Source organism: Haliaeetus albicilla, chromosome 16 (assembly GCF_947461875.1).
Source record: "Haliaeetus albicilla chromosome 16, bHalAlb1.1, whole genome shotgun sequence".
In the NCBI taxonomy this organism is placed as follows: Eukaryota; Metazoa; Chordata; class Aves; order Accipitriformes; family Accipitridae; genus Haliaeetus; species Haliaeetus albicilla.
This window is the reverse complement of record NC_091498.1, coordinates 33160908-33176642: the sequence shown is the minus strand read 5'-3', so window position 1 is coordinate 33176642 and position 15735 is coordinate 33160908. Positions and strand designations below refer to the sequence as shown.

Sequence of the window (15735 nt, the reverse complement as noted above, 5' to 3'; positions counted from 1 at the left end):
CCCAAGTGCTTGGCGCCCTTCAGGCTCTGTTTTGGGGGGAAAAAAGAGAGAATAAGGGTCCCAAGGGTCTGCAGCTGCCACTGGTGCTGCTGCAGGAGACCTCTCCCAAAGGAAGAAGTCTCACCCCTGAAGCCCCAAGGGCTCAGCATTGCTCACCAGGGCACACAGCCTGGACCAAAGCAGGGTCAGACTCTGACTGCGCACCCGTGTGGGATGGGAGGATGCTCCGAGGTCCTGGGTGGTGCTGTGTCCTGGTTTCAGCTGGGATAGAGTTAACTGTCTTCCTAGTAGCTGGTACAGTGCTATGTTTTGAGTTCAGTATGTGAAGAATGTTGATAACACTGATGTTTTCAGTTGTTGCTCAGTAGTGTTTAGACTATAGTCAAGGATTTTTCAGCTTCTCATGCCCAGCCAGGCACCTGACCCAAACTGGCCAACAGTGTATTCCATACCATGTGACGTCCCATCTAGTTTAGGAACTGGGAGGTGGGGGACTGGCTGGGTGTCGGTCGGCGGGTGGTGAGCAATTGCCCTGTGCATCATTTGTACATTTCAATCCTTTTATTACTACTGTTGTCATTTTATTAGTGTTAACATTATCATTATTAGTTTCTTCTTTTCTGTTCTATTAAACCGTTCTTATCTCAACCCAGGAGTTTTGCTTTTCCTGATTTTTCTCCCCCATCCCACTGGATGGGGGGGAGTGAGTGAGCGGCTGCGTGGTGCTTAGTTGCTGGCTGGGGTTAAACCACGACATACTGCCTCGTCCTCCAGGGCCATGCCCACTGCCGAGCCAATGCTCTTCATCCCCGAAGAGTCCTCGGAGTCTGCTGCTCAGGGGTTTTCATCCTCATGTGGGCACCTCTGGGATGGGGAGCAGAGCCCTGGCAGTAGCTGGAGCTGGGCAGAGCATGCCAAGGCATTGCCCGACCACTGTCCCATCCCGGCACTTTCTCTCCGGTGGCTCCATCCATTCCATATGTGGCTGCCTGATGACCAGGACCAGCCTGTCCAACCCAATGTCTCCCCGTGGGACCCTTCCCGTTGAGCAGCCAGAGCTCATCAGGGCTGAGCATCCAGCTGGAGGGCAAGAGCTGGGGATTTTGGGAATCCCAGCCCTGATCCTTTTGCGGATGCTCCTATGAGCTTTCCCCTACCTGTGCCGAGGCATCTTGGCTCGCTGGGCCGTGTCTGGGTTTATCCCTGGGTGACTGGTTTGGGTATGTGCTGGGTGAGAGCAGAGCAAGCTCGCAGCAAGTGACTGTGGAGGGGAGACTCGTTAGAAGCAATTAGGAGATGCAGGAGGAAGCATAAGTGAGGGGGCATCTCTAACCACGTTGGAGGGTTTGGCAAGGGTCCAGAAAGCTGCAAGAGAAATCCTGGCTCCGAAACCCAACCGAAGAAAGGGGCTGTGTTCGGGGCGAGCTAGCTGCGTGCTGTCAGCCGAGCAGGAGGGGAGGAGAAGGGAGGTGGGGAGGCAGGAGCTGGCTGTGTGAAAGGCCCTCTGTGCTTCCCGGCGGAGGGGGGAGGCGGCAGCAGGGGGTTTATACGGCTGTGATAACGGGGAAACTCTTATCTCCCAGAGAGGCATCACCCTGGTCTCTGGGCCGTGCGATGGGGTTGGTACTTGGTCCCTTGCACCCACGGTCTCATCCTGAGGATCGCTTCTGGCCCTGGCTTGTTGTCTGGAGGCTGCTGTGACTTGGAGATGGTTCATGCGATGGCATGCGCATCTCCTGACCCCTCCTTGCGCTGCTCTGAAAGCATTAGTGTAGCTCCCGTGCTTGTTGGGGGAAGAGCTCTTAATGCATCCCTGCCGAGCATCCCGCTGGGTAATGCCGTCCCCGAGTGAGCAGGTCCCTTGCTCATCCTCCAGACCTTCCCCCATCCTCTCAACCCCCTGCTACCCGCCTTTATGCGGCTCTTTCTGGTCCTTGAAAAAGAGGCAGGTTAGCAGAATTAATCAGAGCAGCGGTGATGGCTTTGCATCCCGGAGGGATGCAGGGGGAGCAGCCGGGCTGGGCACGGCAAACGAGCAGTCCCGGAGGGCGCTGGGAGGATGCGTAGGAGGAAACCAAGCTGGGGAAAACCAAAACCCTCCTTCCTCCTGGTGCTGTTTTCTCCCTCCTCTTCTTGTACCCCCTGACCCGCTCCTCTGTTGCAGGGGTGAGGTTCAGACCAAAGGGGCTTGATTTTTTGAGGGGGGAGCAAGGTGATGCTTGTTGGTACAAGGTGCTGGCTTTTCCTTCCCCTTATCAAGGGCAACATTTATTTCCCATTCCCACACAGGCTGATTAGCATTTGGGTGTTTGGCTAAGGCTGCCCTTGACTTTCCTATCCAATATTTAAATTGCAGGGGAATAAACATCAGCGCAGAAGCCTGGAAGCCTTTTTCTGGGGCTTTGCTGGCGCTTTCACTCCTCCAGGGATGCAAGCACTAGCCTCCCCACCAAGAAGAGAGAGGGTTTTGCTGAAGGCACGCAGGTTTTGAGGCTCGGTGTTACTTAAACCCCACCAGAGCAGCGGTGGCAGCGTTTAATTTAGATGCAAACCGAAGTAGGGAGCACAAGCCCTATCCTGCTCCTTTGTGGTGGCTGAGAGGAGTTGCTTGAGTTTGAGAGGGTCCCTGATGGGGCTGGAGCTGGGTGATGGGGGTGGAGGGCGAGCAGGGGCTTATGGTTTTGGCTCTTGAGAGCCTGCAAGGATGGAGCCTGCGCAGCGTTGCTGGGGGGAACGCGTTTCTTTTTTCCCCGCTTTGCTCCAATTTATATCAAATAATGTCTCTCTGATTTACCCAATGACTTGTAGCAGGGGCCCAAACTGGGATGCTGTACCCAGAGGTGAGCGGAAAGGACTGAGTGAAGTGGGGGTGACCATGTCCAGCCATCCCCTGCAGATGCAGCCTGGAATGCTGCTGGCTCGGGTTTGCTCACCTGGACCCGGGGCTTGGCAGCAGAGGCCCATATGGGTTTAGTCTGTCCCAGGGACAGGACTTGCAGAGTGGCACCCCCAGCCTGCATCGCAAACGGATGCCGAGTTGGCAAATCCCATGAGACAGGTTCATCTCCTCCAAGGCCAGGAAAGATACCCTGCATGGGTACCGTGGAGCTGGCTGCTGCATCCCATCCCTTGGCAGGTCCCTGGGGATGCACCGAGATCTTCCTCGTGTCCAGTGGGGAGGAAATAACGCTGTCCCTGGCACTCTGTGCCGGAGTAGCAGCATCTGCAGCCTCAGCACAGCGAGGATTGGCTTTATTTCCACCGCCTGTGCTGGCAGGAGCATCCCTAGGAGTGATGGGGGGTCTTGAGAGCGGAGAAGATGAAAGGAGGGTGCTGGATCTGGTCCCGCTCCTCCCTGCAATGCTCCCCATCACCCTCCTTGGGGCCACGGGAGGAACGGTGCGGGGATGAAGATGGGCAAGGGGAGGAGGGTGGCTGGAGGGAGGCAGGGAGCTGCCAGGAGAGAGTCAGAGCTGCCAGGGGCTGAAGAATGGCTGAGAGCAGAAGAAGGGGCTTTAGAGCTTAATTTCCTGTCCCTGCGGTGGGGATGGGATTTGTGCTGCCATCTCCAAGGAGACGCCAGCTGCGCGGCTGCTGGAATACTAATGGCATGGGAGGCATGCGGTGGGGGGCTCCAGGGGCACCCCAAGCCCCTCCTTGGCCAGGCTGCGGGGTCTGAAGCCACGCCAGCAGCTCCCAGCACAGGGAGGCTGTTTCACTTTGGGGGGGTAGGACCCCCCCAGGAGTTGCTGTTGGGCGGAAAGAGGGTGTGGAGGGACTGGAGAGCGTCTTGCCATACCCTTTGGAGGGTGTTGGTGACCCCCTTGCTGCAAGGCCCACAGCTGGGGGACAGGGCTGTGGGGCTGCTCGCAACGTCTGGGGCTCCCCCTTATTGTGATATGGGGGTGGCTGGTTTTTGGGGGGACCCATGGGTGTTCTTAGACACCTTCCTGTCCGAGCATTGCCTTGAGCTTCCCTTGATGTTGGTTTGAAATGTAGAGCTGAGCCGTGCACCGGCACCAGAAGCAACGGTTGAACTGCAAACTCCCCCCATCCCACCAGGTTTTGGGGTGCCTGTCTAAAAAGTTCAGAGGCAGCCACCTGCTATGTCAGAGATAGAGGATGTTTCCCCCCCCCCCCCAATAACTAATATGTTTTCCAAGACTGTGCCATTATTTGGGGGGAAGTCAGTTATTTTAATGCTGGGAAGTGAGGGTGGTTTAAAAGAAACCCTCCCTTCGCAGCCCAGGGCAGATGGGTGTGAGCTGCAGAGGGGAGTCTGTAGGTTGGGGATAATTAATGCAGCACACGGTAACAAAGTCATCTGCAGCAGGGCTGTTAGTGAGGTCTTTACGATGGTGCATTTAGTGTGGTGTTGGGGAGTGGGAAGATGGGTTTGGGGAGCATATGTCTGGGGGGTGCTCGAAGCCAGTGTGCTCTGGGCAGAGCTGTGGGATGCACCAGGAGAGCTGGGGACTGGAGGGACAGGGGAGCAGGGATGTGTCCCTGAGGATGGATGGGGAGTGAGATCCCACAGGAGCTTATCCCGGCTGTCTCTTACGTAAAGGGCCATGAGCTGGGCTGCGGGGGGTGTAATTAAACCTGATGCTGATGAGCTGCTGCAAGCTGCTTAGTACAAATGTAATGAGGGGAATCGCAGCCAGAGCCCCCCGCCATTGTCCCGTGCCATCATCCCCCATGTCCCTCCCCACTGGGACCAGCGGCGATGGCAGCACCTGCCCTTCCCCCTGCCAGGGCAAGGGGGTGTCCCCAAAAGAGGAGCGATGTTGGGATGGGGAGGACGTGGGAGGTGGCTGTGGTCTCACTCCTTCTTCTGCTCCCCTCACAGATGGCGAGAGGCTGGGGGAGGTGACTGATCCCGGCAGGCGGCCGGTGGCAGCCCAGGTGTCGGCACGGCGGAGGAACGCCGAGGACTCCAGCGAGAGCCATGAGGAGGAGCTGATGGTAAGCAGAGAGCCGCAGTGCGGTCGGGTGTGAAGGGACCCGTGGAGGTTGCTCATCTGAGTCCCCTATCCAACACATGGCCAGCTAGAGCAGGGTGCCCCAAGCCTTGTCCATCCGAGTAGATCAAAGGATGGAGAGGGCACAACCTCTCTGGTTCTGCTCAACAGCCCTCGTTGTGAATTAAAAAAAACCCTAATACCCCATTGAAACTTTTAGTGTTGCACCTTGTGCCTCTTGCCCTGTCGCTGTGCTTCTCTGAGGAGGGTCCAGCACCATCTTCTCTGCACCCCGCTCTTGCATAGCTGTTGATGGCAATAAAGTCCTGCTTTGCTGGGCAAAGCCACCTTCTCCTGTGTCCTCTGCTCCGTCTTGCTAACCTCCACTTGTCTGTCTTGGACTGGAGAACCCCAAACTGGACCCAGTGTACCCCAGGTGTGGTCTCCACACAGAATCCAGAGAGAGGATCTCTCCTTGCTAACAGCCCAGGAGGCACTTGGCATTGTAGCCATGAGGACACCCTGCTGTACCCTGTTCAATCTGTTGTCACCAAGAGGCTTTGGAGCAGGGCAGGCAGGTGGGATGGCAGGAGAGGGAAACCACATAGTGTCCCCTGCCCCGTCCCAACAGCAGGTCACTGCCAAACTGCTGCAGGTCCCTGTGACAGCGAGTCACCATCGGGGTGGGCATTGCTTGGGCTGTTCCCAAGCCATGGTACTTTGAGCACAGGTGAGTGTTTTGTGTCTGGAGGGAGGGGAAAGCATCGAGTCCCTGCACCCAGACCTCCTCAGTGCCCATCTCTTTATGCCTCGCCCTGCCCAGTGTCTTTTGCAGCTGCTGGACATCTACAGCATCACTGGCTCTGCAATTAAAAGGCTGGTTTGTCCCCACCTTCAGCAAATAACCCACCCCCTGTTTCCAGCTGCAGAGAGCTGGGCTGTGAATAGTCCCCTCTGTTGGGGAAGGCGGGGGAAAAGTTCACTCCAGTTTGAAAGCAAACAGCTTGGCTCGAAAGGACTCTGCAAACTGGAGCAAAAAAATGCTGCTTCAAAAAAGGAGATGGAAAACTTTCCTCCTGGTGAGCTCCCAACCACGGATCTTGCTGTCGACACAGCTGGCTCTTTATCTTTGAGGCAGGGCAGGGATGCCAGTGGCTTGTCCTCTTTACCCGTCTCACCCATGGGATGGAGACCCATCCCAGTCCCTCTCCATAGAGGGACAGAGAGTTTTCTCCAGGCGCTGGGTGTAGAGAGCCATGTGCCAGTAAGGAGAGCTGGCTTCAGGCTAGGCAGCAATTAGGCAGTGAGAAATACGGATGGGGAAGAGGCTGATTGCGCCTGGCTGGCAGGCAGGGGATGGGCGAGAAAGGACGACCCCTGCTCTGATCTTTCCCAGCTCCTCATAAATAAGGGGCAGATGGGCAAAGGAGGAAAATGACGTGCCCGGAGAAAATACAGACTGGTGCTGGGTGAGGACGGAGGGGGACAGCAGGAATTGCATCGTGGCTTCCCTGGGAGGAGGGTGAATCCTTCCAACAAGCACGGCACAATTACGCCACCTCCCTAATAACATCTTCCAAGGGCACCGCTCCCCTCCTCTGGGATGCTAATGAGTTCATTCAGGCAAAGTTTGCTAATTATTCCTTTGGCACTGTGCATCCTAACGGACTGCGCTTTGTCGATGCTGTGGTTCTTCTCGCCTGGGCTCAGAGCCGGGCTCTGCTTTCAAAGAGGTGTTGGCTCTGCTTTTTGTGGAGTGGCATGGTCCTTCCCTCCCTGGCCAAGGCCACAGGGGACAATGATGGTGAATCCTCCTGAGACGGGTGGCAGGGACATCCACGTCCCCCTCAGTCCCATCCCCAGAGAGGGCTGATGCTGCATGTGGGCATCACCAGTGTGATGATGGGCTGTGACACCAGCCAGCTCCCTGTGTGACAGGCACAGCTTCCCATCACCCCAACCAAGGGACACAGCGGCAGGTCGGCGGTCGCTTTGGAGAGGGTTGGTGGCTCTTCCTTCCGCAGATGCTAGCTGGTCCCTCATCCCTCCTCCGCCCGCACTTCCTGGGATGTGATGGCAGAGGGCAATGCCCACGGGGATGGCAAGGGCTCACTCCGGCTCTGCCTGCAGCTGCCAACGTGGTGGAAGAGGAGGATGCTCTGCATGGGCTCCAGAAGTTCCTGGCTCTTCCTTGCCACCCATCACCTTTTCAGCAAGCCGGGGGCAGGTGAATGCTCACCTAATCCCTCTAAATTACGAGACACAAGTGATCGGATTAACTTAATCCCCTTTAAAGGAAGAGGGGGAGCAGAGAAGCATCCTGCTTCCTCTGCCCATGAGCAGACATAGAGTTTGCTTCTGCTCTTTTGGAGATGGAGCCCAAAATACTCCATTTCCAGTAGCCCATCAGACTGGCCAGACATTTTGGATGAACAGAAAACTCACTGTTTTGGAGAAGTTTCTCTCAGCAGAGGAAGGGAAATGAGTTTAGTTGAAACATTTTGAAACTCTGCTCCCCAGGACACCTTGCCAATATTTTTCTGCCTCCTCCTGCCCCTGCTTTCCTTTGCTGTTAGCCTTGAAAGCTTTCGCCTTGGTTTGGCAATGCTTGACATCCAAAATGAAATGTTTAGATCTAGGGAGACCTCATGCAAATGCAGCCAGGCTGGCCCTGATCCTCCCCCATCTCTCATATCTCCCTCCTTCTTCCTTGGCAGAACGATGGGCAGGACTTGGACGGCTGGTTTTCCAGAGGCCAACGGTCCGACCGAGCCACAACGCACCCCAAACTCAACCTGACCAAGCAGGCTTTGCCCTGGAATGAGCAGGTAGGTGGGCAGGGAGCAGCGAAAGGGGTGATGGTGGAGAAGGAGGTCCACACTGACCCTTGTTGGGGACACCGCAGCCCATGTTCCCCCAGCATGCCAGGCTCCAAAGCCATCTCCAGCCATCCTCCTCCCTGCTCTCCATCACCCATCCCAGGGGCTCTGCCTGGTCCTGGGGTTAACGTGGTGCCCGTGAGGATGAGCTCCCCGGGTGTGTGCTGTGGGTGTGCGTCAGCCCCCTCATCGGTCTGTGCGGGTGTGCAAGGGGACATCTTGCCGCATGTCTTCTCTGGATGGGTCCACGCTGTGTCCATCTCCTGGTGCTGGCTGTGTGCCGGTGGGATGGATGCTGGGGGTGGGCGAAGGGTCCAAGTGCGCTTGGGACCCAAAGGAGTAGCAGCAGGAGGGTTATCTCCTGGGAGTTGGTGTTGTGACCCAGGGGCTGGCACAGGGATGGGAACTCAGCCGTTCCTCAGTGTCGCTGCAGAAGAGCTGAGGCTGGGCAGGTGACATCCCTAGGGCGTGATATCCCTAGGGCTTGACATCCACATTTCAGCCTGCCCTAACGCTGTCCTCGGAGAGGGGGGATTTGAGAAGGACACCCCGCTCATCTCCCTCTCTTGTCCTGCAGTACAAAGGGAAGGCAAACTTGCATGTCTTTGAAGACTGGTGCGGAGGGGCTGTGAGGCACCTGAGGAAGAACCTCCATTTTCCGCTCTTTCCCCACGTGAGTCCCAGGGCTGATGGTGGTGGGTTGGAGGGAGGGTCCGCTTGTCCTTCTCCTTGTGCTGCTGGATCTCCACTGGGTGTGGGCTTGGTCCTCAAGACCTTTGCTTGCAGGCTTTTTGGTTTGGTTTGGGGCAGGTAATTCTCAACAGAGCAGGGATAGAAGAAGAGGTGGGTGGTGATGGGACATCCACATTGCCTCTGGTGCCAGGGGCACAGGACCCTGGGATAACAAGGAGGAGGTGGGCTGGGTGATGTTGGTGCAAGGCGTGAGCCTGGGCATGAACTGTTCATGCTTTCACATCTCTGTCTCTCCTCCACAGACCCGCACCACAGTGAAGAAGCTGGCTGTGTCGCCCAAGTGGAAGAACTACGGGCTGAGGATTTTTGGCTACATCCACCCCTTCAAGGATGGTGAGTGATGGAGCTTGGCCACTTCTCCCCCTGCAGCAATGTGGAGAAGCTGCCACCTTCCCCCTTCTTGGGCCACACGAGGACAGAAAAGCTCTTAAAGACAGTCTCTGAATCACTGGCTCCCAGGCAGGAGGGTCTTTCTGGAGCAAAGACTCTATTCCCTGGTTGCTTCAATTGGAGACAAGGCCCACGACCCATCCAGGACAGAGCCATGATGTGGGGTCTGGGGTGGCCCCATCACCTCTGTCCATCCATCCCTGTTTCCCCATCTCACAATGAGGCACTGGGACTAAGCCCATGCCACCAGAGCTGCTGTATCCCTCTGTGGTGACCTTCTCCTTTGCTCTCTGCAGGGGATTTCCAGTTTTCTGTGGCTTCAGATGACAATTCGGAGTTCTGGCTCAGCTCCGACGAGAGTCCGTCCAACTCCCGGCTGGCTGCATTTGTGGGCAAGGTATGCGCCATCGTCCTTGACCCTCTGCCTTTCCCTGCACCAGGGATGCTGGAGCTCCCACTGAGAGCGTCTCCTCCCTTGGGGTGCCTGGCTCCTTGCTCCCAGCATGCTGATAACCATTCCGAGTGCCTTCTGGGGATCTGTAGTGTTCAATTAACGATGTTTCAAATCCATGGGCGCTCTTTAGCCACCGCATATTCTCCCTTCTACAGGTCCCTCTGCTGCAGCACCTCTTAAAAAGGGAGGGTGCAGGGTCCATGTGTGACTTTGCCAGAAGCAGCTCTCCTGCTTCTTTGCCCCCTTGGGAAATGCCAGGCTATTTCAGCCTGGTCCCCATCTCTGCCCCTGGGTCCCATCCTAGTTGTAGCTACCAAAGACCAGCTTATGTTCCAGAGTAGGAGATTTAATATTTGCTCCTGGATTTTCTTGGCATTAACTCCTATAACCGGAAACCCCATGGTCCGTCATTGCACCCATGCCTGTTTGGGATCTTGGTGGTGTTAGCTGGTGACAAGTTCTTGTGGCAGGAGTGCCAGCAGCTGGGGACTAATGGCCCCTGGGATAGAGCCTCTGGGATATCCTCCTGCCTGAAGAGCCTTTCTGCAGCATGGCATAGTGCCTGATGGAGGTGGAGGAGAGATTCTCGCAGCCTGGTGGGGTTTGGGCCTTTTGCCTGCTTGGCCCATAGTGTCCCCGGTACTCTCACATGCTTCTTCTTCCTTCCCCCAGCTGGGCACCGAGTGGACAGCACCGGGAGAGTTCACCAAATTCAGCTCACAAGTCTCCAAGCCTCTGCGGTAAGTGTGTGCTTGCTCCCGCTGCCCATCCCAGGTGGATGGAGTCGGGGAGACGGAGCTGCTGGCTCCATGCTGACTCAGTTCCTCCTCCCTGGGAGGAGACCCCAGCCATGGTCTCTTCCCAAAAGGCACGTGGGGTCTGGGCTGGGCAGGACTTCAACCAACCATGCCTCCAGGTCCACAGCTTGAAGGTGTTGGGGGCCGCAGCCACCTCTGCAGATGATGAAGTGGGCACAGGGGATCCCCCCGATCTCATGAAGCTTCTCAGCAGTGGGATGGGGGAGCAGATACCCACATCATGCTGCCAGTCTCCTTGCCCCAGGAAGGTTTAGCCACACGTGAGCAAGACAGAGAGGGTTTCCCGAGATGGCTGCTCTAGCAGGGGAGCTCCCATTGCCCTGGCAGCGGTAGCAGTTGGCTCAGCAATGATTTCTAACTGGCTTCTTCCTCTCTTGCGCAGCCTCATGTCCTCCAGACGCTACTACTTCGAGCTGCTCCACAAACAAGACGACCGAGGTTCAGACCACGTGGAAGTTGGCGTGAGTAAATGCCCCCACCCGGTGCTCCTTTCAAGGCTTGTCCTGTCAAGAGCTGGCACCAGGACTTTTCCTGATGTGTGTTAAAACTCTTTCTCCTGGAGCAAAGCCACGATTTCCCCTCTCCCAGGGCTGCCAGTGGCTCAGCCCACAGAGGGGACAAGTCAGCGTTGCTCCGATGGAGCTGGGGCTCGTGTCCCTGTGCCCCTGGGCTATTGCTGTGCAGGGCACCTGGCACAGGCTGCTTTTCTCTGTGCTCATCCAATCCTTTCGTGCCATGGCCTTTTGGGACCTGAAGACACTGCTGTCCCTCCATTGTGCTCCTGCCTTGCCAATGTGCTCCCACAATGGATGCTAACAGAGCAGCCCTTCCTCCGCTCCAGGCTCCAGCGGTGGTGGGACATCCAGCTCCACGTGGCCAGTCCCATCCCTTCTTCTTTCTCCTTGGTCTTCTGCAGAAGGGCTGGCAGAGGGGGAAAGGTCCCCTGCGGGCTTCTTCTCTGAGGACCCCGTTGCCACAGGCAAGGAGAGCCCAGACCATGTAAGATCAGAGCAGGCAGGTCCCAGGACACCATCTGCAAGTGGCAGACCACCTTGCTGGCTTGCATCCCAGCGTCAGTGGTGGGAGAAATGGCCGGGGTGATGGAGTGGGTCCCTTGTTTCTTTTCACCCTTAGAGATACCGTGAGTTTCAAATCTGAACTTGTCTGCCTTGGCTGCACAACCCTGGCAAAGCCTGGAGCGTGTGTGTCAGGAGCTGGGGCTGTCTTTGGGAGGGGAAGATGTTGGCTCGTTAGCAAAGGTTTCCTTTCTCCCAAGCAGTCATTAATCACTGGAGTCAAACTTGTGCCAGCAAAGCATCAGGGAGGCTGACAACACCCCTTCCTCGCTGGTGCTCTCCTCCCCATCGCTCAACCTCACCCTCCCAGGGCTCCATCTCCCTCCATCCTGATAAGATCTGCATTTCTGCTGTGAAAAACAAATAGATGGGGGAGACATTTTTTTGCTGGAGGGAGGGAAGCCTTTCAGATGTTCAGAAAGGAACAACGACAACAAAAAAGCAGGACCCTAATGCGTCTCTCCCTGCGGGCATTTGAGGGCTTGTCCTGACAAAGGCTCAAGACATGCTTTTAAAATGCATGTAGTTAGATAAGCGCAGGCAGCTATGAAGACCCTCTTAAGTCAATGCAAACTTGTCTGCTGTTAATGTGCATTCGCGCAGCACCCGAGTGAGGCACAGGAAGGAGGGGAGGTGGTGTAGGGCTCGGTGCGTGTTGGCTTTGGCTCAGGTCCTTGATGGGTGCCGTGGCCTCCCTGCTCTGTTCCCTGAGGTTGAAGGGGGGTGTGCGGAGAAGCTGCCCTGTGCCCCAGCATCATCCCTCCCCTGCGAGGCAGGACGTGTGACTGTGCTGCCTCCCATGATGTTATTGATGCTGCTGCTGATGCAGGGCTGGATCTGGCCTGCCTGTCCCAAAAGGACAATGGGTGGTCGTGTGGCAGTCCTGAGCGGAAAGCAGCATGAGCCCGTGTCCCACCTCCAGGAGCCTTCCCTTCTCTGACCACACAAGGGAAGCCTACTAATCGCAAATCACCCAGGATAAAGGCAGGAGATGGGTCTGGGTCTGTGCTGGGGCAGGATCAGTCCTCTCCCTTGTTTCCCTCCTGCAGGGTTGGGGCTGGGACCAGTGCAGGCAAGTTTGTGGGAGCTGAGGACAGGGGAGAACCCATCCTAGGGTGCCTGGGGTTGGGCAGCTGCATCCTGAACCCCTGCCACCCTCTCGCTCATTCTCCATCTCCTTTCATTTTTTCCTAGTGGCGAGTTTTCCTGCCCAGCTTGAAGTTTGAAGTGATTGACTCCTCCTACATCTCCCTGTACACAGGTAAGGCCCACATGTGTCCGCCTGCAGCCATGGCAAGCAAGCTCTTGAGGGGGCTGTATGTGTTGGTGCAGCCGGGGAGAGATGGCACCAGAGCCTGGGAAGGAAACCAGATCCTGGGGGAAGACTTCAGCCTCTCAGCCCCCCCAGAGCTTCTGCTGGGTGTAAGGAAGGGGGCAAGGGGCTGCGGCAGGTAGTGCTGATGCTGGGAGTGTGCTGTGACCCTCCTAAAAACAGGTTGGAGAGGTGACACGCCACAGAAACACAGCTCTCCTGGTGCTCCAGCCTCATCCCTGCTAATGAGACCATGGAGGGCTGGCTCCTTGGCCTGGCCCTGAGTTATGAGGAGCTGTCGTGTAACCAGGGATGGATGGCGCAAGGTTTAATTAAATCTATAGATCTTCTGCTTCCTGCCCCTTCCCTGGCAGCAAGAAAGGACTTGATAGATGGGTCCTGCCCCAGTGCTCAATACGCTGGAGGACCGGTCATCAAACATGCCCTGGAAGGTGTCGATAAGGCAGGAGGGGACAGGCAACAGGCAGGGATTAGTGGGGAGAGGAGGGATGGAGGGGTATTGCTGGTATTGATGCAGGTGCCCATGAGACGGATGGCGTGCAGATAAATTCTCCCTCCCCAACCGCTGTCCTTCAGTGCTCCCTCAGACCCCAGCAGCATCCCAGGGCGAAGCCACATCACTCGTGGGGAGCCTGTCCCCATGGCGTGGGGGACACCAGCAGCGTGGAGAGCGTCCTCCTTCCTTCCCTTTCTCCAGGCTTTTCCAGGGGTTGCAGCCCAACCTCAGCCAGCTGCACAGAGGTGTTTGGGGAGCCTTTCCCTGCTGCAAGCAGAAGAATTTGGGGCTCAGGAAGGGGGTTCCTGCTTGCTTCAGGACCCATCTGTTTCCCTGCAGCTCTGCAGCAGGGAGAGCTGCCTGGAAAGGGAGCACCCTCGGGTGCTCGGGGCAGGCAGCTCTGAGCATGGCCAAGGTGACCGGAGCAAGGTGACCTCCCTTGGGGAGGTCTGGGGGCTGGTTGATAGCCAAGGACAACATGCCACCCTCATCCCTATTCAAGGAGGCAAAACCAGCTCATGTTACATTTACCTGCACCTCTACGGGGAAGAACATTCACGGTTTAATTCCTGTGTCCTTGGGAATTAAAAGCCCAGAGCATTCCCACCCCTTGTCTTTGAGCGTGGTGAGCGATGCCGTAATGGGAGCTGGGCTGCCTGGCTGAGATCAGCTGTACCCTTGTCCTCTCGGTGCTCATTAGTTGATGGCAATAATCATTAGGCTGATTAGTCACGGGGTCTGTGAGCACGTGAGAGGGCTGGAGGAGCTGGGTTTGCCCTCGTGCAAACACATCAGCTCCCCTCGTGCCCCTGGCAGCAGGAGGAATCCACAATTCTCTGAGCTCTCTTGGTGGGAGGGATGGAGAGGTTGGGAAATGCCACCTCGGAGGATGCTCCTGGGACAGTGCTCCGTATGGGTATGCCCTTGGTGTTCAGCTCCTGTCCTCGCCCTCTTCAGATGAATCGTCCCTGAAGATGAACCACGTGGAGCACATCCCGCAGACCTTGGCCAGCCACAGCGGGAGCTACCTCTGGGAGGCACAGCAAGATGAGCACGGGGCTGACATGCTGAAGTCTGACCCCAGGGACACCTTCTTCCTCAGTAAGCAGCTGGGAGCAGACCCTTGCAAATCTCCATGGGGTTTTGTGGGAGGAAAAAGGCAGGACCTGGCTGCCAGGGACACCCAGAGCATCCCTCCTACCTTCTTGCCTGTCTCCTGGGTGGAGGGCATCTCTGCTGGGGTCTGTAGGGGGGCAAGCTGGGATGGTTTGGGCTACTGACTATAAGGTGGGTTGGGCTACGAGGGTGGCAGAGCACGGCTTGAGGCTGAGCTGTGGCTGCTTCTCCTCAGCCCCTGCGATCGAGGCCTCCCGAGTGGAGAACGTGCTGGTGCCCTGTGCCTACAGCCCCACCTACGTGGTGAAGGACTTCCCCATCGCCCGCTATCAGGGCCTGCAATTTGTAAGTGCCTCCCTGTGACAGGGATGGGGTCACGCTCCCATGGGAGACATGGCAAAGAAGGGTGCTTTGCCCTCACCCCAGGGCAGGGATTTTTCCACCTGGTTACAATCCAGGAGAAAATGTGTCTTGCTGGAGGATCAGGCTGAGCTTCCCCATCTTGACCCGAGAGGGTTTGTGTTAAAAGCCCCATGGTGTGTTTGAGATGCTGGAGGTCACCTTGGTGTTGAGGGGCTGCACTACTGGCCTTGGGTCTCTGGCTCCTAGTCCTGCCGGCCCCACCTTCCTCGGAGTGAGCCCACTCTGCACCGGGGTGATGGTGGCATGGTCGTCTCCCTAGGTCTACCTCTCGTTCGTGTACCCCAACGACTTCACGCGCCTCACTCACATGGAGACGGAGAACAAGTGCTTCTACAGGGAGTCCCCCCTCTACCTGGAGAAGTAAGTGTTGGTGGGCTGGTATTTGGGGGTGGTACATGGAAGGAGAGGAAGGGGCTGATGTCAACAGGGTGCTCAAAGAGCTGGAGAAACAGCGCTGAGATGATGCATCCTCAGCCGCGTGTCCCCAAGCTCCATCCTCCATGGAAGGGCCACCTCCAGGCTGGCTCTCTTCCCATCTCTCGGGCATGTAGCAGCTTGGGACCTGGCAGTGCTCCTGGATTTTGGGAATCCCACCTCCCTTCGGAGTCAGGCTGTGCCCAGGCACCTGTGCCGCAGCCAGGGACGCGCCTCCCTGCGTGGGCTTCTGTGTGTGCGAGCCCGTCCCTTTGCGCGTACACCCCTCCCTTACCCCCGGGACCTCATCTTTCTTCTGTCTCCCAGGTTTGGTTTTTATAAGTACATGAAGATGGATGAAGAGGAGGAGGATCCACGCCAGCGAGCGTTTCTCTTCCTCAACCCAGACAGTGAGTCACCACTCCCCGCTGGCAGCTTTTTGGGCATCTCTCATCAGCTTGGCATGGGGCTGAGCACTGGCATCCTTGCCCACCAGCCCATCCACTCAGAGATGCGGCTCATAGGGATGCCTCCAGTGATGCTGGGGGGCCTCGACGAGGGCTGGGCTGCGCAGAGCAGCTTGCCTCTGAGTGGTCCCGCGCGCTCCGTGGTCACGCATCCT

General features: G+C 57.0%; 1 protein-coding gene across 1 annotated transcript in view; it reads left to right on the top strand.

Annotated features, from left to right (window-relative positions):
• B4GALNT4 (beta-1,4-N-acetyl-galactosaminyltransferase 4) overlaps positions 1–15735 on the top strand; it is a 31991-nt gene that overhangs the window by 11192 nt on the left and 5064 nt on the right. The window contains exons 2-13 of the mRNA XM_069804424.1: positions 4850–4965; positions 7679–7789; positions 8418–8513; positions 8836–8926; positions 9280–9380; positions 10110–10177; positions 10638–10716; positions 12526–12592; positions 14118–14261; positions 14512–14621; positions 14959–15059; positions 15441–15523. Of these exons, the coding sequence (XP_069660525.1) occupies positions 4850–4965; positions 7679–7789; positions 8418–8513; positions 8836–8926; positions 9280–9380; positions 10110–10177; positions 10638–10716; positions 12526–12592; positions 14118–14261; positions 14512–14621; positions 14959–15059; positions 15441–15523 (1167 nt within the window). The remainder of the gene's footprint in view (positions 1–4849; positions 4966–7678; positions 7790–8417; positions 8514–8835; positions 8927–9279; positions 9381–10109; positions 10178–10637; positions 10717–12525; positions 12593–14117; positions 14262–14511; positions 14622–14958; positions 15060–15440; positions 15524–15735) is intronic.